Source organism: Anolis carolinensis, chromosome 5 (assembly GCF_035594765.1).
Source record: "Anolis carolinensis isolate JA03-04 chromosome 5, rAnoCar3.1.pri, whole genome shotgun sequence".
NCBI classification, from domain to species: domain Eukaryota; kingdom Metazoa; phylum Chordata; class Lepidosauria; order Squamata; family Dactyloidae; genus Anolis; species Anolis carolinensis.
In genome coordinates this window covers 83,001,983-83,028,599 of record NC_085845.1, presented here as the reverse complement: position 1 = coordinate 83,028,599, position 26,617 = coordinate 83,001,983, and the positions used below count along the sequence as shown (strand labels likewise).

Here is a 26,617-nt window from a genome sequence, read left to right as displayed (position 1 = left end):
AAAGAAAAAGGGGCCTAGCAAAAAAGTTCTGAACAGGCAAATGGAATAGACCATCTAAGGCTGGCCTCTAGGAGGATTTTATGCTCCACTCCAAAACTAATACAAATGGTGGCACAGTGTGTTAAAGCACTGAGCTGCTGAACTTGCGGACCAAAAGGTCCCAGGTTCAAATCCTGGGAGCAGAATGAGCAGCCGCTGTTAGCCCCAGCTCCTGCCAACCTAGCAGTTCGAAAACATGCAAATGTGAATATATCAATAGGTACCGCTCAGGCGGGAACGTAAAGGCGCTCCATGCAGTCATGCAGGCCACATGACCTGGAGATGTCTATGGACAATGCCGGCTCTTCGGCTTAGAAATGGAAATGAGCACCAACCCCCAGAGTCGGTCACGACTGGATTTAACGTCAGGGGAAACCTTTACCTTACTACACTATTGGGAAAACCTAAATAGAGAGAACTGAAGCAAAGGAGAGGAAAAGGCAAAACCAAGACATCACACTCAACTTCTAGCAGAAATTCACCTAGCAGTCCTAGCGATTCATCAGATTTTTTTTAAAAAAATCCACTTTTCCTAAGGGTCCTGTACCCCTAGCCCTCAAGAAAGTGGAAGGTCTACTGTAATTCAATTAAGTGGTTTCTCTTGCTAGTCTTCCCTTGTAATGTCCTTGTTCAATGACTACATGCCTAGGAAAGATCAAGAGTTTGCCGTTCTCTAATAATAGTGAAGACGGCTTCCTACCTCATTGCACGATGAGCCAAAGGAGCGTTCCTCTTCACAGCCACATGGTTCACATCCATTCCCACTAGCCAACCTCCATGTGTTTGGGGCACAATGGTCACAGCTCTGTCCAATCACATTAGGAAGGCACTGGCATTGACCTGTTTCTTTCTCACACTCACAGTCTTCAGAGCTGCTGCACTGCTCACGAACAGTTCCCAGGTAATTGCAGACACATTCTGGAATGGAAGAGTAGTCAAGGAGATGTGTGGCAGTTGTATGTAGGCACAAGAAATAGTTCAGCAAACTGAGAAATGTAAGACTTTACTGACTGAACTCTTTTTGGAGGAATGCAATCCCAGCAGAAAGGGGAAAACCAATAGCCACTTGGGAGATTTTCAGGTGAACCCAAGAAGGGTGAAAATCTCAATAGACAAAGATAAACAATGGTGACATGCAAACACCTCTGTTGAGCACTTTGTCAAAATTGTATCTAATTGGTGTAGTGGTAGCTAAAGAGCCCCCTGAAAACACACCAAAGAAAAAGAAACAGAGCTATAAAGTGTTTGCTTCTTTTCTAATACAAGATGAGAGTGTAAATAATAATCTGCAAGTTATTTTCTACAGTTCTCTCACTTGATTACTATACATCAGCATTTGAGCAAATAGCTGGCTCCATGGCCACCACTCACTGATTTATATCCATTCCCACACTGATGAGTCTCATCACAACCCACTAGGAGGTAAGAAAATATATCAATTGGAATTTAATTCCTCTGACAATGACACTTAGGATTTTAGGGACATTAAGGCCTATATAACCTAAAGGCATCAGATGCCATCTGGCTTTCAATGCTAAGCAGGGTCAGCCCTGGTTAGTACTTGAATGGGAGAAAGCCAAGGAATATCGGATGTCGAAGGCTATTATTTCAGAGGAAGGAACTAGCAAAACCACCTGTGAGCATTCCTCGCTTAAGCAAATCCTGAGAAATTAATAGGGCGCCGTAAGTCGACAGACTACCTGAAGCAGTGGTTCTCAACCGGTGTGTCCTCAGATGTTTTGGCCTTCAGCTCCCAGAAATCCTAACGGCTGTTAAACTGGCTGGTATTTCTGGGAGTTGTAGGCCAAAACAGCTGGAGATCCACAGGTTGAGAACCACTGACCTGAAGGCACATATGTAGGCTAAGAGATACTATGAATTAGATAGTAGGAGTTGTGAGACAAAAACAATCAAATTCCATTTCAGCCACAGATGCATTAGGAGGACAGGAAAAGCAACTATTTCTCATGGTACATTCCTAGAGTTTAAAACAGGAATGCTACTGATCTGTTTTAAGGAGATAGGTTTTGAAAGGATTAATAAGATAAGGAAGATGTTTATCCACCCACTGTCTTGGGGAGGGGGTAGTTTTACGCAGCTAAATGCTTTAAAAATCACATTCCAACACTCATTCAAAACAACTTTTGAAATCCAGCTTCTTTGAGCTGATGTTCTCCAGATGCATTGGATTTACCATCTCCAGCCAGCTAACATGCTTGGGGGTTATCAGGTCTGAAAGGGCTGTTTGAAACACTGAACAAAGGATGCCCCCAGGCAGGAAAAGCCAGGAGAAGAACCTTTCCAATGCTAATTAAGGTGATTAACTGCAACATTCACACTGGCTTCCATCTGACAGAGTTCTTCTCACACCCTGGACTTTCCACAGATATATATTAACCTTCCTTGCTTAGTTTCTCCATACCTCACAACCTCTGAGGATGCCTGCCATAGATGTGGGCGAAACGTCAGGAGATAATACTTCTGGAACATGGCCATACAGCCCGGAATACAGACAACAACCCTGTGATCCCGGCCATGAAAGCCTTCGACAACACATTCCCACTTTTATTGTTCCTGCTGATGCAAACTATGCCTTGGCACTTAGAATTCTCGGACTGTTTTCATGGTATTTATACTTAACAACATAGATCACCATTCCGCCAGAAGTACAAAATCTGATGCCATAATTGCTTTGTTAATATTCAGGATACAACAAGACTCATTGTTTCCCCCAGTTGCCCTCTCTTCCCACTATGAATGTTCAGAAACCCACTCTTTCTGCTCCTTATAGGAATGTTTCAGTAAACAAAAGAAAACCCCCCTCCTATCCAAAGCCTAAGGGCAGCAGGAAATGGCCAAGGCTACTCTCTTGATAAGAGGGAAAAGAATGCTAAAAGGAAAGCCTTCTCTCCCACAAAAACCTCATCTTTTCATGACATGCAAAAGATCAGAAGTTCTTTGTCATTTAAACTCCACTCTTTCAAAACACATGCCCAAGATTACCCCCAAGGTAATTAGGTTTCTGGTATAAGATTAAACCCAGAAGGCTCCCAGTCTAGCAGGCTCTTTTCAAACTAGGCTTGACTCATCTGTTGACCTTTAAGGAAGGCTTATCCTTCCAATCTGTGAATTCCTCAAATTTGCTGCATCAAAGAAAGCTCTAAGGCAGGAATAGGCAGTAGGCAGATGGGATCTACTGGCTAACTTCAGTAGATAAGGAAAAACTTCAAATTGTTTAACAAAGGCAGACCACATGTTGCTAAAATGCAAAGAACTGGGGAACAATCAGGAAAGGCATTTTTATAGGGATGAACTGCTGTGGTTAGAACAAATGCCTTGGCTCAGATTATTTTAATGTTAAGTGCATGCATCTGGTAGATCTTTGGGTTCTGGTAAAAATCAATCAAACTTAGAGTACATTGAAGGCTTTCATGGCCAGAATCACTGGGTTGCTGTGAGTTCTCCGGGCTGTATGGCCATGTTCCAGAAGCATTCTCTTCTGACGTTTTCCCCACATCTATGGCAGACATCCTCAGAGGTTATGAGGTCTGTCGGAAATTAGGTAAGTGGGAATTATATATCTGTGGAATGTCCAGGGTGGGAGAAAGAACTGGTTTTTCTGTTTATTTAAACCCTACCGCCTGACGAAGACTCCTGTGAGTCGAAACCGGTTGCAGGTTTGAGTCAAGTTATATGGAAACTGGAGTCTACTCATATATAATAAAGAACAGGACATTTACTCACATGAAAAACTTGTCCTTATACTTCAAGAGAAGAACCGCTGATTTCTACTTATATACGATTGGGACAGTCCTGTTTTTTGGATATACATTGAGTTTGTTTGATTATTTTTATATCACCACAAGCAGTGGATTTTGCTTCCTACCATATACCATGCAGCTGTGGACAAGTCTACATAGGGACCACCAAATGGAGCAATGCCCAAACACGAATCAAGGAACATGAAAGGCACTGCAGATTAAGTCAACCAGAGAAGGCAGCCATAGCAGAGCACTTGCTGAACCAACCTGGACACATATTATTTGAGAACGCAAAATGCTGGACCACTCTGGCAACCACTATGTTAGACTACACAGAGAAGCCACTGAAATCCACAAACGTGGACAATTTCAATAGAAAGGAGGAAACCATGAAAATGATCAAAATCTGGCTACCAGTATTAAAAACTCTAAAATCAGTACAGTAAATAAAGAGCAACACTCAGAAGACAGGGGATTTCTAGACAGGAAGCAATCAGGGCCAAGTAAAACCTCCTAACAAAGGATTCCTCCAGAAAGGAAGCAGCCAAGCTTTGAATCTGCCAGGTTATTCAATCAAGGTGACCAATTGCAACATTCACACTGGCCTCAAACAGACAAGAGTTCTTTCTCTCACCCTGGACATTCCACAGATATATAAACCCCACTTGACTAGTTTCCAACAAACCTCACAACCTCTGAGTACGCTTGCCATAGATGTGGGCAAAACGTCAGGAGAGAATGCTTCTGGGACATGGCCATACAACCCACAAAACTCACAGCAACTCAAGAGTAGATCTATCTCTATTCCTGCCCAGACCTAAGAAAAATATCCGCGAAGTTTGTAAAGAAACGTAGTTCAGGAGCAGATGAGAAACAACTGGATAATTTCACTAGTCAGTTGCTGACTTCACCTACTTCTACAGTCCTGCTGAAGGGCCCGTCCATAATAGCCGTGTTTACACAGTTGGCAGTTTTCCCCCTCTGTGTAATACAAGCACTTCAGGCACAATCCTGTCCTCTTGTCACAAGCCTCCGGGTCAGTTGAGTCGATGTTGTTGTTGCATTGGCAGGGCTGGCAAGTCCCACCAACTTCTTCAGGGTTTCCAAAGAAACCAGCAGCACATTCACCACATCTGCTCCCTGTTCAAGAAATGAGAGAAGGAAGAAATCTCTTAAGATGAATGATTGGAAAATCATTAGCCATAAAGGAAAAACATGGCAAAGGGGAGAAAGAGACCAACTCAGTTGGCAAAGCAACAAGGTAGGCAGTGTTTAGAGAAACTAGGGACCCTTCTACATTGCCATATAAAATCTAGATTATCTGCTTTGAACTGGATTATATGGCAGTGTAGATCATATAATGCAGTTCAAAGAGGATTATCTGCTTTGATAATCTGGATTATATGGCAGTGTAGAAGGGGGCTAACATACAGGAAGGAAAGAAAAACTTCTAAAAAGACAAATGGAAGGCCTTCATAAGCAGATACAAATTCACGGCATAGATTATGTCAAAAGGAGGTATCATTACTCATAATTCATTACAAGTTCCAAAACTTGATATGATGCCATCTCCCTATGCTTGGTAAAGAGGAATGCAGTAGGAAAAACGGAAGACCACATGAAAGCTGGGTAGATTCAATCAAGAAAGCCAAGGCCCTGAGTTTGAAGGAACTGAGTAAAGATGTTGATAATAAAGGGACTTGGAGATTCACCTTAGGTCACCATTGACTTGACAACAGTGAAGAGCAACTACTCTACAGCAACAAAGCTAAATTGCTGTTGAATAAACTTAATGGAAATAACGTATTAATAATTAGGGTTGTGCATTAGTATGGAATTACTTACAGCTTCTGTTTGTTCCATTCGTATAGCCCCATTTCCGTTTCCGCTTACGGAAATGGGCACCTATACAAATGGGCTTTTCCATCCAAGGTCTGAAAAAAACAAAACATTTTCAGGCCTTGGGCAGCAAAGCACCAGGCCCTGCGAGCTGGGCCTAAAGCATTGAGCGCTCGATGGATCGTAGGCCCTACAGGTATAATAACAAACATAATAACCAATTCCAAAATACTTCCATATGATTTTAAATTTCATAAATTATTTGGGACTATAACAATCCCCATGTATACATTCATAAGGATGTGTGCACAAATGAATGACCTTAGTTGCCATTACTTTCAAAAGACGTCCTACCTTTATATCCAGTTTCACAGATGCACACCACCTGGAAGGTTGTGCGGTCCTGATAACAACCCTGGGCAAACTGGCGTCCACTTTCTGGCCCATCTGGACAAAGACAAGGCCGACAATGGTCTCCAGATCCTAGGACAGGATCTCCATAATAGCCCCCAAGGCATCTAGTTTTACAAGACACAAAGTTCTGCTAAGTATACCAAAAGAAAAGGACATATATTTGCACAGCCAAAATGGGAACAACCAAGGGTGAGATTTTTCACTTTGCCCCATAGGCTGAATAACACTATTTTAGAGATATTTTTGTTGGCTTGTCATTGATTTTAGTGGAAGAGGAGCCAAGCCAAACCGATTACTTTTTGCATTTCATATAAACACACGTTCGTTCACTAACTAATGTGGATTTCTGGGAAGTTTGAAAGAGTCACATATCTGTAAGGAAATCCAATTATAATACTTGGCAGCACAAACCTAGGCTTATTTCTTAACCCTATCTTTAAGCATCTACAGAAGCACTCCACACACGTGCCGCTAGCTAAACCAAAGCAAAACACTCCACAGTTCAACCCTTAACCAAGCCATCAGAGAACTCTGAAGGACTGGTAACACTGAGACCTAATGTCCAATTAGATCAATGGTTCCAAAATTGGCAAAGAAAGAGCTGGGAAGAAAGAGAACCAACAAAATTTGAAAATATTGTATTAAAAGAACAGACTAAAGAGGGAAATGAATATCCGAAAGGGATAACCAGTATGATATATAAAATATTAATAGAGATTAAAGGTGGGAGGAAAGGGATATTAACAAGGGAAATATGGGAGGAAGAACTGGGAATAAAAGTAGGAGAAAGAAATTGGGAAAAATTATGGAAAGCAAGGCACCTCAAAAATTTATCAATTAGAATAAAAGAAAACTACTACAAGATAGTATGGAAGTGGTATTTGACCCCAATAAAGATACATAATATGGATAAGAGTTATTCAGAAAAATGTTGGAGGGGTTGTCAAGAAAGGGGGACATATATTCATATGTGGTGGGAATGCAAGTATGTACAGAGTTTTTGGGGAAAGGTCATAGTAGAAATAGAGAGTATCATGAAGAAAAAAATTAATATAAACCCAGCGACTATACTATTATCTATTTATAATACAGAGGAATGGAAAGAAAATGAAAAGAATTTGGTAACAATGTTGCTAACGGCTGCAAGGTTATTAATAGCAAGAAATTGGAAAGGGGAGGTGGAAATTAAAATAGAAGATTGGTACAAGGAAATTTGGAAATTAGCAATAAATGATAAGTTAACATGCAATTTAAATGTCAAAAAAGGCCTAAGGAAGAAAAATGATTTTGAAAGCATATGGAAGAAATTTATTGAAGAGACATTAAGGAGAGAAGATGGGAATCAACCCCCACCAGAAGAGATGAGATTCTGGTTGGACTATAAAGAAATGGACTCCAGTGATGGGGAGCACAACGGGTAGAACACTGGGGGAGGGAAAAGACTTAATTATATGAATTGTAAAGATTTTTCTTTTCTTTGTAACAAATTAATAGTAATGTAATAAAAATATTCCAAAAACAAACAAAAAAAAAAAGACTGAGACCTAATAAGATGTCAATCCTTGAACAGTCTCTGGGCCCTTCCAGACAGCCATATAACCCAGAATATCAAGGCAGAAAATCCTACAATATCTGCTTTGAACTGGGTTATCTGAGTCTACATTGCCATACATTCCAATTCAAAGCAGATAATGTGGGATTTTATTCAGCTGTGTGGAAGGGGCCTCTGTGTGCAACTTACCAGAAAAGCGGTTTTCTTTTGCAAGTCCTAATTCACTGTTAAATCCTCCCCCTTTTCTCTTTTAGCCTATTGCATTGTTAGGTTGGAATAAAAGCCAGCCTTCCTGCACCACTCCCAATAGTTCAAAATGGACAAATTCAGTGCAGAATCATGCAGCACCATTCTGGATCTTATACTTTGCTATGTACCATAGCACTTCTTGTCCTTCTATCACACTGTTCTTACTTTCAAATTTATCTAATCATTAGAATAATACTGCCATAAAATTATACAAATACATTCACTGAATGTTTTTTTTATATTCTAAAATTTAATACAGGTGAAGAATATGAAAGAATGGCACAATGGATTGAACTATTGTGCTGCTGAACTTCTGACCTCAAGGTTGGCAGTTCGAATCTGGGGCCCAGAGTGAGTTCCCACAGTTAGCACTAGTTCCTGCCAACCTAGCAGTTTGAAAACATGCAAATGTGGGTAGATCAATAGGTCCCGCTCCAAGGACGCTCCAAGCAGTTATGTCAGCCACATGATCAGGAGGTATCTATATAGGCTCCTTGGCTTGGAAATAGAGTAAGAGCACCTTCTCCCAGAGCCGGAAATGAAAGGAGAAGTCTTTGCCTTTGTCTGTGTATGTGTGTCACATTGTTTGTCATTGTAACAAGGCATTGAATGTTTGCCTGTCTCGGTTTAAATACTGTAATCCACTCTGAGTCACATCGAGAAGAAGAGCGGAATATACGAGGGCTATCCACAAAGTAGATTGCGTTTTGGAATTAAAAATGAACAAAGTATAGGAGAAAACATTTACGATATGGAGTTGAAAGCCACACCCAAATATCACATCTCATGTAGTCACCATTCAAATCTAGGCACTTACCATAGTGATGAATGAGCTTTGCAAATCCTTCCCCACTAAATTCTGCCGCTTGGGTCCTCAACCACTTGTTTCCAACAATTGGGGTGTGGCTGGCAACGCAGTGTTTTGGCGACACTGTGCAGCTGTGGGAAGGGGTGACCGGCTGGTTGAAGATGCAAGCGGCAGAATTTAGTGGGGAAGGAGTTGCAAAGCTCATTCATCTCTATGGTAAGTGCCTAGATTTGAATGGCGACTACGTGAAATGTGGTATTTGGATGTGGCTTTCAACTGCATATGGTAAATGCTTTCTCCTATACTTTGTTCATTTTTAATTCCAAAACGTAATCTACTTTGTGGATAAAACTCATAAAGATGATGATGATGATGATTATAAAATGGTGGATGGATACATTCCACATACAGTTCACCTTCCCACTTTACTAGTCTAACTTTAGTCTTTCTTTTTCTGCAAAGGTAGCCAATGCTAGGTAAAGGTAAAAGTTTTCCCCTGACATTAAGTCTAGTCGTGTCCGACTCTGGTGGTTGGTGCTCATCTCCATTTCTAAGCCAAAGAGCCAGTGTTGTCAATAGACACCTCCTAAGTAATGTGGCCAGCATGACTGCATGGGGCACCGTTACCTTCCCACCGGAGCGGTACCTATTGATCTACTCACATTTGCATGTTTTCAAACTGTTAAGTTGGCAGAAGCTGAGGCTTCCTGGATTTGAACCGCTGACCTTTCGGTCAGCAAATTCAGCAGCTCAGCGATTTAACCCGCTGCGCCGCCGCAGGCCAGGGATAGGAAATATGCAACCCCCCAGATATTGCTGGACTACAACTCCTATCAACCATACCTGGATTATAATGGACAGGGCCAATGGAAGTTACAGTCAAAACACATTAGGCACCTGCAGCTTCATCCTTATGGTAGGAAGCTGAGGAATTATGTCCTAGCTTTGAACCCATACTTCAGGTGATCAAGGTATGTGAAGTAATATAATAATAATAATAATAATAATAATTATTATTATTATTATTATTATTATTATTTATATACAGATCCATATCCTCGAGAGGACTCAGGGCGGTTTCCAACATGTATGCAAAAACCGTCAATTGTCAAAACAACATACAACAACTTGAAACACAGCAAACATAATAAACACATCAAAGAAAGCAAAACAATTCAGTTAAAATAGACATAGTTACAGTCAGAATATTTCATCGAGGGATCGGAAACCAGTAGTCAGGGCGAGGTTGACGTGGTCCATTTTAAAGAGTAGATAAAACTTATGCAGCATATTGTAAGGCCAAGAGGCAAATAGTGTACAGAGCAGGGTCTGCTTTGTTGCACACTGAAACTAATCTTGTCTTGTTCAAAGAACTCCAAGTTTCATTGTACAGTAGAGTCTCACTTATCCAACACTCGCTTATCCAATGTTCTGGATTATCCAACACATTTTTGTAGTCAATGTTTTCAATATATCGTGATATTTTGGTGCTAAATTCATAAATACAGTCATTACTACATAGCATTACTGCGTATTGAACTACTTTTTCTGCCAAATTTGTTGTCTAACATGATGTTTTGGTGCTTCATTTGCAAAATCATAACCTAATTTGATGTTTAATAGGCTTTTCCTTAATCCCTCATTATCCAACATATTCGCTTATCCAACATTTTGCCAGCCCGTTTATGTTGGATAAGTGAGACTCGACTGTAATTACATAATCAAAAACTAATACATTTTATACACTAATATCCCACTCAAATTTTAGAATAAAATATGATAAATATTGCCTTAACAGTAGTTCTTTATTTAATAAATATTTCAATTAACCACCAAAGAAATGGTACCTTTCACAATTGTGGCCAGAGGTGTGATCACGGCAATTCAAGCATTGTCCACTGTATGGGTCACAGTCATCTGCATGGCCATTGCACTGGCAAGGCTGGCAGCTTGGAAAACCCCAGTAACCAGGCAAACATCTATCACACTGGCGGCCATATATCCCATGGAAACAGTGGCACTGCCCCGTCTCGGGGTGGCAGAAGGCATTAACAGAAGCTTGGACGTGACACTCACAGGCTTGAAAGACAAAATACAAAGAGATACTTTCTGTATATGTACATATATATACACACACACACCACTTGCTTCATTTCCAACAGACTTCTGAACAAACCTCTGAGGATTATTTGTATAATACAAATAATACATTATAATAACTGTATATTATATATTACATGTAATATTGCTAATAATATTGCAGTATAGTGGTATAGTACAATATAGTAATATATAATACTAATATTGTGCTATGCTAATAATATAATATATTATATGAACATATAACTTGTAAGCCACTCTGAGTCCCCTTCATGGTAAGAAGGGTGGGATATAAATGCCGTAAATAAAAATAAATAAATAAATGCTTGCCACAGATGCTGGCAAAACGTCAGGAGAGAATGCTACTGGAACATGGCCATACTGCCTGAAAATCCACAGCAACCCAGTGATTCTGGCCATGAAAGCCTTCAACAACTCATTGAAAGTGTTTACATTCACTCGCTTATTACTCTAGAAGACTGGAGTGACTTAAAAACAATCATTTACAGGCTGAGTGGCTTTATCTTACCAAGCTCAAAAGGATTCTTTAAAATGTACTGAAATAAAGAGTCCAGAAGATCTTTCATCTTCCTTAACAACTTATTCAAGCAAGATCAAAATACAACAAAACTTGCCAGTCTGAAAAGTAACAACCTACGTTTGCATCCGCTTGGTCCAAATCCAAATGTGCCAGGAGCACATCTGTCACATCTTCTCCCCACAACATTTGGCCGACACTGGCAGTGGCCTCCATTGGGATCACATACAGAACTTATTGAGCCTTGAGGGTCACACTGGCAAGCTAAAAAAGAACAAAAGAGACAGATTGTGGAGGCATTGCAACTCAAAAAAGTAGACAGCAACAGTGAGATGCCACGGTACTATTGAAGGACTGGCTTATGAACAGCTGATAAGATAGACACAGGCAATAACATTGGATGGCTTTAGCATTGGCAGAAGGGCAATAGATGGTGTGGACATAAGCAAATTAAAATGGATAAATCCTATTGTGATTTAAAATTTCCCAAGTTTTAACAGTTTTACTTTTGATCCCTTTCCTTATATAGCTTCATATAATCAATTTTGATTGATTTAGATATGCCACCAATATAGCTGTTTAGATATGGTTTGTTTTGGAGCTGGTGTCACAATTTCTTCCTCTGAAACAATGCTCTAGATCAGTAGTTCTCAAACTGTGCTCCGAGGAGCTCTTGGGGCTCTATTAGAGGTGCTCAGGGGCTCTGTGAGTGCTCCAGCTCTTCTAGGGTTTATGCTATTATTATTATTATTATTATTATTATTATTATTATTATTATTATTTTATTGTATGACACAGCAAACAAGATAGACATGCTGGATTTCATATCACAAAATCACAAGTCGAACACTTCCCAAGTGTCTAGGACTTATTATTATTATTATTATTATTATTATTATTATTATTATTATTATTATTATTATTATTATGACACAGCAAACAAAATATATATGATTTCGTATTACAGAATCACAAGTTGAACACTTCCCAGGCGTTTAGGACTGTGTGATGTTTTTTCAGATGATGCGTGCAGATCCCAGTAAGGTGGCCTTTTACAGTTGACAGATCATAATGTTGTCAATGTTTATTGTTTTCAAATGCCGGCTGAGATCTTTTGGCACGGCACCCAGTGCATCAATTACCACAGAGACCACCTGTACTGGTTTATGACAGAGCCTTTGCAGTTCGATTTTGAGGTCCTCATAATGGTTAGATTTTTCTTGTTGTTTTTCATTAGTTCGACTGTCACCTGGTATGGTGACATCAATAATCCAAACTTTTTTCTTTTCCACAGCTGTTTGTTGTTGTTGTTGTTGTTGTTATTTTTATTATTATTGACACAACGACATAGTCTGACACAGCAAACAAGATAGATATGCTGAATTTCGTATCACAAAATCACAAGTCGAACACTTCCCGAGTGTTTAAGACTGTGTGATGTATATTATTATTATTGCTACTACTACTACTACTACTACTACAATAAAGTATTTTGGGGGTGCTTTGATTATGTTTTTCCTGGCTGTCAGAAGGGGGTTGGCCCTAGGGGTCTTCTACTGAAATACTGTTAAGTTTATGTTGGTTAAAATTGTTCTTAATTTGAAATATTGTAAAAAAAATTTGCACTGTGTGAATTAGTTCAAACAAACTCCATCCATCTGCCACTGGCCCAGCCCATGCTTGATATATATATATAATATAATACCAAAACATTTCTTGGTGCTTCACGAGAAACCTTGGCTTCAAAAAGAGCTCCACATCTGAAAAAGTTTGAGAACCCCTGCTATAGATCTAACGCCTCCTTACCCAGAGCTGTCTCATGCAATAGGGCTGAAATGCTGAAAATTATATTTTTGCAAATGTCAGTCATCGGTGTTTTAACAACACTTCTGCTGTTCTCCAGACACCGGTATCTTTGAAATGTTTCCCAAGCACTGTTTGTTGTCACATCATCGCCCCTTCCTCCAACTGTGAATAAGTCCAACGATTTGCAAAAGGGCATGAGAACAAGCTGTGGAATAATGTAAAAAGGTATTGTTAGAATCAATTGATACTTACAGCACAATCTTGTATATAAATATAAATTTTCATTCAATTCCTTTAGATTTTCATCTATATGAGAATTAAAGAGACTAGATTTTGTTTGTTTGTTGATATGTTTTGTCTTCTAACAATGTACTGCCAACCTTTAGTATCCATGGATAATACCTCCATGTGTTCAATGTTTCATGCCTTGAAAATATTCCTCCCCTCTCCCCAAAGAAAATCCATTTTATATATGGGGCACAATTGTATATGATGGAACCTGAGTATCCATGAATTTTTCATCTCCAGTGATGGATCTGGTACTACACCCCAGTGGATACCAATGGTCCGCTGTAATCCAAAGAGTATTTGAATTGATGTTCAGGGGACATTTAAAGCACCATGATCCAGTTCAAATGCAATTGCTGCATCTTATGGAATCCTGGTTTTGTAGACTGGAATGGCAATAAATTTCTATTACTGAAAAGCTTAAATGCCCTTCCCTAATCATGCCATTTAAAACTGCATTACATGGTCAGTGTAGATTCATACAATGAGGTTTGATGCAGTTAAGCTGCAATATATGAACATACTCTGGCCATATAGTGCCATTTCAAACTACATTATATGGCAGGTAGATGGGGCCTCAGTCTCAAGTGAACACAATACATTAGAGACAGTTCTCAACATTCCCCATGCTGTGCATATTTTCCTATAGATTTCTGCAATAATTGCAAGTGTTGCAGCTCAGCAAACGGCAGATGATTATTCTGACATTTCAGAGGACAAGGAGTTTGATGGATTTCAAAGTGATGCGTCTGTCAGTGTTAGGAGATAATTGCAGGCAGATGAGGTTGATGCTTTGGATCCCTGTGATCATTCCCAGGCAACCAAGGAAAGTGAAATTGAAAGAACCGAAAGGTCAATTTTTCTTGAGAAATGGCCTTCGACCAATGGGGAGTTTTCCTGAGAAGCTAGATTAGGCTTGGGAATGGTGAGAGTGAAAAATAGATTAATTAGATGTTCTGAGAGAAGACCCTGAGGACCAGGTGCATTCAGCATGATCTCATGGCTACTTGAACGGGCTTAAATTAAGTGGAGTTGGCTTCATGCCTCAGCCATATGGGATGGCTCTCTTGTCTGTGTCTGCTGTCTAGTTCACGATCCAAGTATCCTCAAGTTTCCTGTTCTGGTCCATGCCTTTGTTTTCTTAAAGGGAAAAGTTCATGTTTTCTAGTTCATGGATTTATGTTTGTAGTACCATTGTAGATTTTGACTCTCTTGACTTTATATAATTTGTCATTTTTGGATTATTGCTGTTTTGTATTTTCTGTTCTTCTGATCCTTTTAGAAATGCCCCTTTTCTCTTTTTACCTGCTTTCTTCAATAAAATTTTAATATAGAATTACCGGACGTTGGCGTGGTGCTAGGTGAAAAGGTGTTTTCAGTGCTAAAGTTAAATAGCAGGTACTTTTGAAAAGTCATCCGACACTTACTGAATCAATGAGTGTGTATGGATTCTCCAACTCTGTGTTTAAAGAATACTGCGGCAGCTCCAAGCGAACAGTGTAATTGAGTCCCTTTTCAAAGCATATTGGTCGTGGAAGGACCACATATCTGTATTACCAAAAAAGCACACCATCAATAAAAGGAAAACAGAAATAAAAATGATTTATATTTGACAAAAATGGGACAATAAAATACACAGTGATCACTGGAATATCAATAAACAACAAACAGTTCATTTGAGTGCCATTATTTCGTGGAATCAAATCTCTTTCTCTCTCTTTACTTCCCAAGTGCTTATTGTTCCTTTATTTTGTCCCTTAGGATGATACTTACCTTGAACCTGGAGATAATGATACTTCTTGATTGTCATCATCAGGAACTGTATTGCCACATCTGCTACTAGCAGAAATCTGGCCTGGACGGAATACAGTAATAACAGCCTTTTCCCACAAATCTGGTAACTGAATAAAAGAACAAATAGTTCACATTAAAATCTCTTTCTTTTTTTGAAGTAGTCTGCATTGTAGGCCAGTTTTGTCTTATGCAGTGATTTAAACTTTATATATATATGTCTCTTATTCCAAAATTCATGGGATCAGAAAGGTTTTGGATTTCAGAATTGGATATATTTGAATATAGAAATTGGACTCAAGTCTAAACACGTATAATGTATAATTTTATACACATTATAAATGGGGGCTGCAGTAGCACAGCTGGTTAAAGCGCTAGCTGCAGAAGATTTGCTGACCAGAGAGTTGGCAGTTCGAAGCTGCAAGTTGGGGAAAGCTCCTGCTGTAAGCCCTAGCTTCTGCCAACCTAGCAGTTTGAATTGAACAGAGTGGGAATTATTTCTGAATACTCCTGAATAGAATTCCACTATCTTTTCCACCTTCTACAAATAATTACCAAATTTAGTGTGACTTGGTTGGAGTGAATGATTTATTAGAGCTTAAGCATTCATGGGATTATACCAAGCTCTACATAGATACAGACATGTTCCTTAAAAATCTGCTGTTTACTGTAACTACACACTTCTTTTTTATTTACTCTCTTTCCATCACCATAAAAATCCATCCAATCTTATACCCCAAACAGTATACAACTTTAAAACAGTACATATTATCTTTTTTTTTTTTTGCATAACTTACTGTTTCTAGCGTGCCGAAATACAAGAATTTCAGAAATGGTTTTATGTGATACAGACCATATACTATGCTAATGCATAAAAATGAATCAATTATTCAGATTTGCATTTGACTTAAGGATTAGTTAAAAGATGCATTTAATATCAAAACACAGATTAAGCAAGTCCACTTCCTTGGACAACATGTTTACAAGCAGTGTGGTCTGAAATGCTGACATTTACCTGTGGTTCATAACGAATCAGAACGTCATACTCCATTGAATAGGGAATGTTATCAATATAGAATTCTAGAAAAGCTCCTTCGGGAACTCTAACAAATCCAATTCCAGTCCAGGAAGGTGTCCGATCATGAGAATACTGACGCTCCACAATACTCACTCCCTGAGGAACAAAATAAATCATTATACATAGTTGTATGTATGTTAGAATATATCTTTCAAAAATGTCGGTATATATTATAAATATCCTTATCTGAACTGTCATATCATTTTATGTGACACTCCAGATGTTGAACTACAATTCCTGTATTCCTTATCATTAGACATCATTAGAGTTGTGATACAGTAACATCTGGAAGGCCGCAGTTTGTTCTGTTTAGTCAGAATAGTGTCCTGTTTTGTCTTTCAAGAACAGCCTTAAGACACTGTGGTAAATAAATGAAAACTGCTTTACTTCAGCAAAACATAAAGTACAGCACACTCAGTGGAACAATGCAAAAGGAAGCAAGGAAATCTTAGGGCAAATGAAGTTCTTAGTCTCTGATACAGCCCCAAATCAAAGACCAGTCTTACTTCAGACAAAGAAACAGCAATAAATCCAGATGCAGACTCGGAGCAGGCACATGGGGAGCGAGGGCATTAGAGACAGTTTGTTACCAGCAAGAGCTGGCTGCACCTGCTTCTGCTTTATAGCCCTGAGTCCCCTCACAGCTGCTAGGGCAGTTCCTAATTACTCAGCTGCATTTCTGGCAGCTATTCTAGCTGAACGACATCTCTGCTCTGTTTCCTTTCGCCTCTCCTGAAAAGTGGGTACTTGCAAAGTCTCCTCCTCAGATTCCAACTCACCCTCAGATTCATGAACACTTTTCTGTTCCCCTTCCTCTTCTGAAGAAGAGGAATCCCTAACAGATAGTGGGGCTTGGATTTAGAAACAAGGCTTGTAGATATGACGTCTGACTTCAAAATGTCCTTTAACCTCACTCACAAGTGCTGTTGGGGAGCAATTCCCATTTTCCAAGAACATGGTGGATAATCAAAAGTGACGGGAGCTTTCGTTTAGTAACATCTGGGAATCCAAACTGGGTAAAAACCAAAGAATACCAATGACAATGTAAAAAAAAATGTGGTTGGTGTTGGCTCTCTGTATCCACAAATTTTCCATCCATTGGTTCACTGACCTTATATGTCCCTCAATGAAAATTAGTTTAATACCCCTGCTGTACACCTTCTTCATAAAGACTTCAATTGCACCAGGAGGGCCTAGAAAACGTCTAGTGCAGACATGGGCAAACTTTTTTGTCTTGGGGCCACATTGCAGGCCCGGCCAGGAGGGCTGGGCCAGGAGGAACGAGGGCCAGGAACATGCTGGGTAGGGCGGGCCTGGGAGGGGAAGGGTCCGAGAAAGGATGCACCAGGAGGGGGAAGGGCCTGGTTCATCCTCAGGTTGTCCTCCCAGCATAAGGATAGGGTTGCTCACCCTATCCTTATGCCGGGAGGAAGGCAGGACAAGTGGCGACTGCCCCTATTCTATCCCTCGACCCCCCTCCCCATCCTCCTCCCCTGATCCTTAGGTTGTTCTCTTGGAGGAGGATGATGAACAGTGGGCAAAACCGGTGGAGGAGGGCAAAACCGGTGGTGGTTGAGAGTGCTCTGGAGCATAAAGATGGGGCCACTTGCAGAGTGCTTCCCAGCATAAAGATGGGGCCACTTGCACCGTCCTTATTCTGGGAGGAGGTTGAGACACATGGTGGTTGAGAGTGCTCCAGAGGGCTTTTAGCTACTGTGTGCCCTTCTCCCCCATCTTTTTGGCATAAGGATGGGGTGGGCTGCCATGGCCTTCTGCCAAGAGGACAGGGAAAATGAGGAGGGCCTGATGTGAGCACCCGCCCCCCGGGTCTTAGTTTGCCCATGCCTGTTCTAGTGCCTTACTTATGCAACAGTACTATAAAATCAATAGGGCCATCACATAACTGAATATATGGATATGAAAGGAACTGCTCTGATTGTTCTTGCATCTTTTGATCATTTGTTAAAACTAATACTCACAGGGCCAAAGATGGCTTCCTCTGCTTCATAGACATAATGATCCAAAGAAATGAAAAAATAGCCCGGTTGTACTTCGTTGCATTGGCGTCCAATCATATGAGGCCTGCATTGGCATTGACCAGATTCTCTTGAGCAGCTGAAAGAGAGAATGAACTTTTATTGCACATCTTCTAAGAAAGTACTCACTAAAATAAATAAGCGTAGAGAAGGAAATCCATTAACAATAAATTCTAGGAATTCCTCCATAACCAAAGACGTGTTCAGAATAGCATGCATTGACCACTGCATTGGTGCAAGCATCACAACTTTTATAGCTAACAGCTGAGACTTTTTGAAGCATAGGCATTTAGATTCGGATCCAACCATTCTCTCATACCAAAGCCATCTGGAAACTTTGGGGAGAGATAAATTTATAGTGGAAAAAAGTCCCACGGAAACAGTCCTCATTAAACAAATGGTCTTCCTGTGAAATTATTATATCTATACCAGATAGATGTTAAGAAGTATGGGAGTTTCCTGTGCTTGGAACAATGACGCCATTCCTTGTTATGCATCCCTGATTGTTTTTCCGCATTCAAACCCACAAATTAACATCCAGTCCAGCTGTGCATTTCAGGTGCTGTGTCAAGCGATTGTGCTGGAGGAAATTACAGCAAAAATTTTGCATCCTTCCAAGCAGGCTATTTTCTAATTAGAAACAAGTTTGCAAAAATAGACATCTTGACTACAGCAGTTTTGAGAATGAATGAGCCTATTTTATTGGGAGAGCCAAAAAGGAAACACATATTGGCTAGGCCTCTTTTGGTGAGTGACACCCACTTTCAGATGGTTTTGAAATCATTGTTGTCAACACGTTCAAGGGTTAGGCAGCTTCATGATTCCACTACGTCAGGTTTTGAGTATACTTAATGCCTGGATGAGGGACACATCACTAGGGACAAATCTTCATCAGGGAAACATGAGCCTGACTGAATACACTTCATTCTTAGACAGATGGAAGAATAAGTCACTTGAGGCCAGGATTTTGTTTTAATGAGATCAAGACTGTGTTTGTGACTTGTGCACTCTCATCCTCGAAACCTTCATAATACTCAGAAAATCTGAGATTTTGGGAGAACAGAGATAGGCAAGATTATCAATAGTGCAATTGCAGTAAATGCTCCAGGGCCCTCAGTGGCTAAGAATCTCGCGCTACTGTTGGAATTTTACCCATAAACACATACAAAAATGTCTTGTACTATGTGATGCTGTCAAGAGATCTCTCCAGGGCTTGGTGACTCCATATCCCAGCTATGTTATTGTTAGAGCATTTAAAAATCAGTTGATGAGTGTGTTAACTGAAAATACAAAACACAATGCTGATTAGTTCGGCTACATCCGGGGAGCTAACTGAGTCTGGGAGTTTTGGCAACAGTTACATATAGTTTTCTGTGCAGGAGATTACAAAGGCAGTGCTTCTGCACTGCTTGAAGAAGACCATTTACACCTAAGGACTATGTGAATCTCTCTCAAAGGACATTGTGTTAGTCAATGCAACTGTTCATAGTGATGTGTGCGGTATTTGTTCCATTAGTTTAATTCGTGTTTCCGTTTCGTACCGTCAATTCGGATGGCACGAAATGGAAAGCCCCCCCTCCACCCGGAACAAAAACAAACTCAAAACGAAAGGCAGGCGGGAGCTGGTAGTGGTGCCAAGCCTGCTTTTCAGGTCAATTGCCTCGCAGGGCCTGCAGCTGAGAGTGGAGTAAGGAGTGATCTTTACTTGGCAGTCGGCTGCAGGCCCTGTGAGGCCCGGATACGTAGGCCTAAAGCCCTGCACCTGTAGGCCCAGGCACTTTGGGCCTACAGGTGAAGTCTGTCCCCCCCCCCCCCCCAATAAATAAATAATGGGCCTAAAGAAAATGGATCATTTGGCCCCTGAAAACATAGAAACAAATGTCTAACCTCCCGACTTCAGGAAGTTCAGATGAAAACAGATCAGGGCCCCACTGAAAGCCGAGACACGGAAACGGATCAAGGTAAGTCCCTAATTCACATGACTACCGTACCGTATATATGTTGTTCTGCATTTTGTCTTTACTGATAATCTGCGTGGAATATCTTTTCTCTGACAAAACAGTGTGTGGACTGGCCAAACGTGAACTACGCGTGTTTTTCATTCTGCCATAGTTACAATTGAAGGGTATCGTAGAACACTAATAATATGTCATGGCAGCTGGAACAAGCAAAGGGAAAGACTGTCTTTGATCCAAGTGAGGGCTTCTCTTGGCGTAGAAGCATCACAAAGGTATCATCCAGCAGCAACACTTCTAACCATTCACCCAATGCACTAAAGGGGGGGGGAAGGGGGTGTTCTTGGGCTCAAATACTTTAATCCAACTATTATCGATAGCTACATCTGGAAATCAATAAACTTCTTTCACTATGTTATCTGCTCACAAACAAATCTCTCCACATTGCATTCCACCCAATTCAAACTACAAAATGGCAGAGCCTGGAAATATTACTTTTGGGAATAGCTTCTGGCATTCATGGGGAATCCATGGAGGCAAAATGTCCTATCTCTGCAAAATGGTGATCATGCTCATGATATTGATCTCCTTTATACAGCGCCCTTTTACATTTCACTGAATTATTGTATGTAAATAACTTTACATTTGGAGCCAGTGGAGGAACACTGGGTTAAACTGCTGAGCTGTTGAACTTGCTGACTGAAAGGCTAGCAGTTTGAATCCAGGGAGCGGGGTGAGCTCCCGCTGTTAGACCCAGCTTCTGCCAACCTAGAAGTTTGAAAACATGCAAATGTGAGTAGATCAATAGATACCACTCCAGCGGGAAGGTAACGGTGCTCCATGCAGTCATGACCTTGGAGGTGTCTACGGACAACACCGGCTCTTTGGCTTCAAAATGGAGATGATCACCAACCCAAAGAGTTGGACGCAACTAGACTTAATGTCAGGGGGAAACCTTTACCTTTACCTATAAACTTTATATTTTCTATGTAAATCAAGCATGGGCAAACTTCAGCCTTCCAGGTGCTTTGGACTTGGCCAGAAATGCCAGCCATCTTACCGGCTGTTAGGAATTGTGGGAGTTAAGGTCCAAAACACCTGGAGGTGTTTGTAAACTCTTAAGTATTATTACTATTATCATTATCATTTTTAATGTGGCCAATAAAGTAAAACTTTCTAAAATAATAAATAAATAAATCTCGTCACAGACATGGGACTTACTTATTGTTCAGTGCTCCTCCTTGATCGCAATCACATGGCCGACATCCATCCATATCGTTGCTCAGCCCCCAGTGTTGAGGCTGAAAGAGATAATTAAGGCCATCATATATGTAACCAGACCCTTCAAATGGCAAGTGCAAGTTAAACATACATAAAAGGCAGTGCCAATTACAGTATGGGTCCAGGGAAAACAATGAACAATGACAGCTGAACCATCTTCGTTTTTTTCCTGTTTGGGTAGTGGGAACCTTCATTTTCAATATTATTGTCTTCCCCTCCATTGATCTTTCTTGCATGATAGGCATGAAAGGAGTGACTTCTGAGGCTCTAGGGCACATGTTAGCATGGCCCAGAAGAAAGAAGAATGTGATCTCTTGCAGTATGCAGGGGTGTTGACGTGAGGCCCCTTCTACACTGTCATATAATCCAGATTATCAAATCAGATAATCCACATTATCTGCTTTGAACTGGATTATATGAGTCTACACTGCCATATAATCCAGTTCAAAGCAGATAAACTGGATTTTTTATGGCAATGTAGAAGGTGCCTGAGTTTACTAAACACTGAACTTTCAGCTGGCACATACATTTCCCTAATACCTATTCTGTATTTGTGGGTTGTGCGCTCTTAACTTGATCTTTTTTGGGGGTACTACACAGATTGTATGACTTCTGAACACTCCTTTGCAGAACTCTTCTTTGCCTCACGGAGAGTGGATCGAATTGTAGGAGCATCTGGCCTGACGTCAAATGAATACCACAGTGTTGAGGCCACTAAAGGATTCTGGAAGAGCTCAGTACTGATGTAATCATTCTGCATCTGGTTATGGGGGATGTAGACAGATGTTTCTCCTATCGTACTTGTTCCTCATGAGACATGGGGAGCCAGAGTTGTAGACATTTTATGGTAAGTCTGGTAGGAGGATTTATGGCTCAGTCTACTGTAGTTCCACAGGAGGAACTACTACACTACACTGAGGCCACGTACTCCTGAAAAGCAGAAGAGGAGCTGAGATCAGCACCCGATTGCTTTTGTTGTGGGCAGGTTTTTATACCAGAAAGGTCCTTACCGTTATGGGCTCCCGAAGGTACCGAAGGAAATGGAAGAAAACAAATTCATGCACAAGTCTAATTTTTAATGAAGCCAAATAGTCAAGTGATATTTTCTTCCTGATATGAAAAGGCATTTTTTAAAAAAGAAATCTCTACTTCTTTCAGCAAGACAACTTACCAGACACTGATCACAGTGCCTTCCGGTGACAAGACGTTTACAATAGCAGCTTCCTGTCTCAGAGTCACAAGGATTCCCTCCAGGAAGAGTTCCCAAAGGATTACACGCACAAGCTATATTGGGAAGCACAGGAAATAAATCAGGATCTAATTGTTTTTGTCATAATTTTCACAGACGCCAATGTATATATTTACTTCAACACTATCCTTCATTTTGCAACCTCGATGATAAATTACTTGTCTTCAACACTGCCTGCTTTCACTACCCTAACTTCTTGGCTTTCACTCCAATTAAGGGCCCTTCCACACAGCCCTATATCCCAGAATATCAAGGCAGAAAATCCCACATTATCTGAGTGTGGTCTCAGATAACCCAGTTCAAAGCAGATATTGTGGGATTTTCTGCCTTGATATTCTGGGATATAGGCTGTGTGGAAGGGCCCTTTCTTGACTGGATTTTGTTGTGGATCAAAGCTCAGATCTCACAGTACAAAGCCTTACAACCAGCACTGCTCAGCAGTCAGTGACAGAAATAGTAATTTAAAAACCAAAAAAAAAAATTATGAATGAATTATAACATAAAAACCTATTTAAAATTATAAGCCAGAAGCATTGAACTCTAGCATTGAGGAATTTTAAAGGATTAGTGGAGATCATCCATTGCCTTTGCATTCATCAATCACAATGATGGACGCCAGGTGCTAGTATTCCCCCTCTGAGTATTTTCATAAGGAACAGAGTTTCTGGCTTCTAAAACAAAACAAAAACAGCTGTCTTTTCCTCCAGATGACAATAGAACATACCGGGAAAGCATTAAGAATATCCTATAATTCCATCAAAATTCAATCCAAAATTCAAGATAATATGAATTTACTCTATCTAGATCTTCTGTTATGGTGAAAAATATGCAACGGCATAGTACATATTTGAAATAAAATAATATAGTTGTAAATTCAAAGGTAATATATCTCAATTAACAAAATCTATTAGCAAAATCTTTACTTACACTGACAACCAAGAGGATTATCAGAACTTAATCCGTAGAACCCCTCTTTGCAGAAATCGCAGCGTTCCCCTTCCACAAATAGTTTACAGCGACATTGCCCAGCAATAAGGCCAGCGGAGAAGTCAGTGTAGCGATCACATATTCCTCCATTCTGGGAGCCAGTTGGATCACAGTTGCAGGCTGCGGAAACCAACAAACAAACCCTTTAATAACAATCGTATTGAGTTCCCTTCAGGGAGAGAAGAGTGGGATATATATATATATATATATATATATATATATATATATATATATACACACACACACACATACACACACACACACACACACACACACACATACATACTAGCTGTGCCCGGCCACGCGTTGCTGTGGCGAAGTATGGTGGTATGGGAAATAAAGTATTGAGGAATTGGTGGTAGATAAGGTAAAGGGTAAAGGTTTTCCCCTGACATTAAGTCCATTATAAATGGGTAATATAGCTGTGTGGAAGGGCCTTGAGTCTACACTGCCATATAATCCAGTTAAAATCAGATAATCTGTATTTTATAGGCAATGTGGAAGAGGCCTAAGTGAGGCCTAACTCTGCCTGTCCCCTGGGCTGAGTGCGTTGCTAGGAGACCAAGTGGGCGGAGCTTAGCCTTCTAACTGGCAGCAATTGGATAAAAACAATTATTCCTTTCCCTCTAATTAGGACTTTATTTTTCTTTTTTCTTTTTTGTATGAACGTAGAGGCATGGATGAGGGGTTGTGCTGCCAAGTTTAGTGTTTCTGGGATGTGTAGTTTTGTTGTTTTGTCTTAGGCCGAAATTTCATTACCTATATATATATATATATATATAGCGCATAGGCGAAGAAGAAATTGAAATATAAACATAGGTTAAAATTATCAGGATAGAGAAACGATGTTACATAGAAAAATGATTGGTCGTTTTGACTTCCTGGTATCTTCCAGAGGTCTGTTCCTTTTCTATTTTTCTGTTCTATTCTTGTTTCTTTTCTCCCTTTCTTCTTTCTTCCCCTTTGTTTTTGTACATAGTTTTGTTTTTATGAATAGTTCTTATCATATCAATATTTTTTATTCTTTAACATGAGATACTCATTTACTTGTTTCCAGTTGGTTTCCTTTATTTTCATTCCTTTATTCTTAGTCATGAGAAAGGTAAGCCTAGCCATATTTTTAATTTCTAAGATTTTTGTAATCCAGGTTTCTTCATCAGGTATATCTTGATTTTTCCATAACTTAGCATAACACTATATATTCTTCTATATACTGCAATTAAGTAACTATAACAATAATAACAAAAAAATTAATTAATTTTTTCCAGAATATACACAATTTAGTGTAGGTAATGCACATAGCAAAATAGATACTCTAACTTACAGTCTTAAATCTGTTCTATTTATGTCCTTTTTTCATATCTATATATTAATCTTTCTTTTTCTCTTTTCTTTTTTCCTTTTTGCTTTTCCTATTTCTTCTTTATTACTATTATATTATTACTGTATTATAAAAGAAATCTTAATAAAAAGTATTTTAAAAAAGAGTGGGATATAAATGTCGCAAATACAGAAATAAATAAATAAATAAATCTTGACTACTGTATAGAATATATATGCATATGCATTACCAGATCCATTATCTGAAATTCGACTGTCCATATCTCATGCAATTTAGTCACTGGGCCCTAATAAAAAAGAAATCAATCTTCTCATAGATCCCTGACTCTGCTACACATCTTTTGGAATACAGAACAGCTGTTTAGCAAGTTTGCAAATTTTAGGACAAAAATTGTAATATTAATTCATATTAATTATTTCATATTCATGTATTACATGAGCAACAAAGAAAGTTAATTTGGCCAAAATGAACATTGCAAGCCATTAGAAATTGTGTCTCCTGAGTAATGTACCTACGTTCACATATGTAGGGATCCCGGATATCTCTCTCTGGATGTTGGAAGTAGAAGGGTTTACACTGCTCGCAGTTTCGCCCTATTGTGTTATGTTGGCAGTCGTCACACACTCCGCCACTGGTATTTCCAGTCGCAACAAAAACAGCCATATCAAAGTGGCACTGGGCAGAATGTTCATTGCAGTTGCATTCTAAGACAAAGACACATAGACGCTGCCATTAAAGAAGGCAATGTAACTGGTGCATTTCTGAAGAGAGCACTATATAAAGAAATGTGGAACTAGGAAAAGACTAGGAAAAGACTTCCATGAGTGCAAAACACAACTTCCCCTTTTCCCCCAGAGCCCTCTTTACTTAAAACTTGATCTGGATTGTCTCTCAGTTCTCAAGTGAAGACTTCATCAACCAAATGAGTCTATTAACTGTGATTTTTAAATACTGTTTATAATTAATTCTGTTTTAATGTTTGCATATATGTATATTTTAAATTGTAGGCTAATGCTTTTATGTTAAGCCACTTTGAGACTCCTTCAGGAGAGATAAAGTGGGATATAAACAACAACAACAACAACAAACATAGTATATTATCTGAGAACACAGAAATGCTTGACCACTCCAACAACTATAATGTCAGACTACACAGAGAAGCCATTGAAATCCACAAGCATGTGGACAACTTCAACAGAAAGGAGAAAACCATGAAAATGAACAAAATCTGGCTACCAGTATTAAAAAAGTCAAAAATCAGAACAGTAGATGGGAAGCAACACTCTGAGGACAGACGAGCTCTAGGGATGACTAATGACTCTGAACAAAGGATGCCCCCCAGGCAAGAGACGAACCTTTCCAATGCTAATTAGAGTGATTAACTGCAACATTCGTGCAACATTCCAACTGACAAAGAACTCTTCTCACACCCTGGACTTTCCACAGATATATATTAACCTTTCTTGCCTAGTTTCTCCATGCCTCACAACCTCTGAGGATGCCT

General features: G+C 39.7%; 1 protein-coding gene across 1 annotated transcript in view; it reads right to left on the bottom strand.

The window, feature by feature from the left end:
* lamb1 (laminin subunit beta 1) overlaps nt 1-26,617 on the bottom strand; it is a 100,606-nt gene that overhangs the window by 37,442 nt on the left and 36,547 nt on the right. The window contains exons 9-22 of the mRNA XM_016994011.2: nt 25,629-25,817; nt 23,712-23,891; nt 22,707-22,819; nt 21,476-21,555; nt 18,243-18,378; nt 16,201-16,359; nt 15,168-15,295; nt 14,822-14,942; nt 13,107-13,311; nt 11,421-11,564; nt 10,510-10,741; nt 5,994-6,157; nt 4,716-4,940; nt 740-957 (exon numbers count right to left, since the gene is read on the bottom strand). Of these exons, the coding sequence (XP_016849500.2) occupies nt 740-957; nt 4,716-4,940; nt 5,994-6,157; nt 10,510-10,741; nt 11,421-11,564; nt 13,107-13,311; nt 14,822-14,942; nt 15,168-15,295; nt 16,201-16,359; nt 18,243-18,378; nt 21,476-21,555; nt 22,707-22,819; nt 23,712-23,891; nt 25,629-25,817 (2,294 nt within the window). The remainder of the gene's footprint in view (nt 1-739; nt 958-4,715; nt 4,941-5,993; nt 6,158-10,509; nt 10,742-11,420; nt 11,565-13,106; nt 13,312-14,821; nt 14,943-15,167; nt 15,296-16,200; nt 16,360-18,242; nt 18,379-21,475; nt 21,556-22,706; nt 22,820-23,711; nt 23,892-25,628; nt 25,818-26,617) is intronic.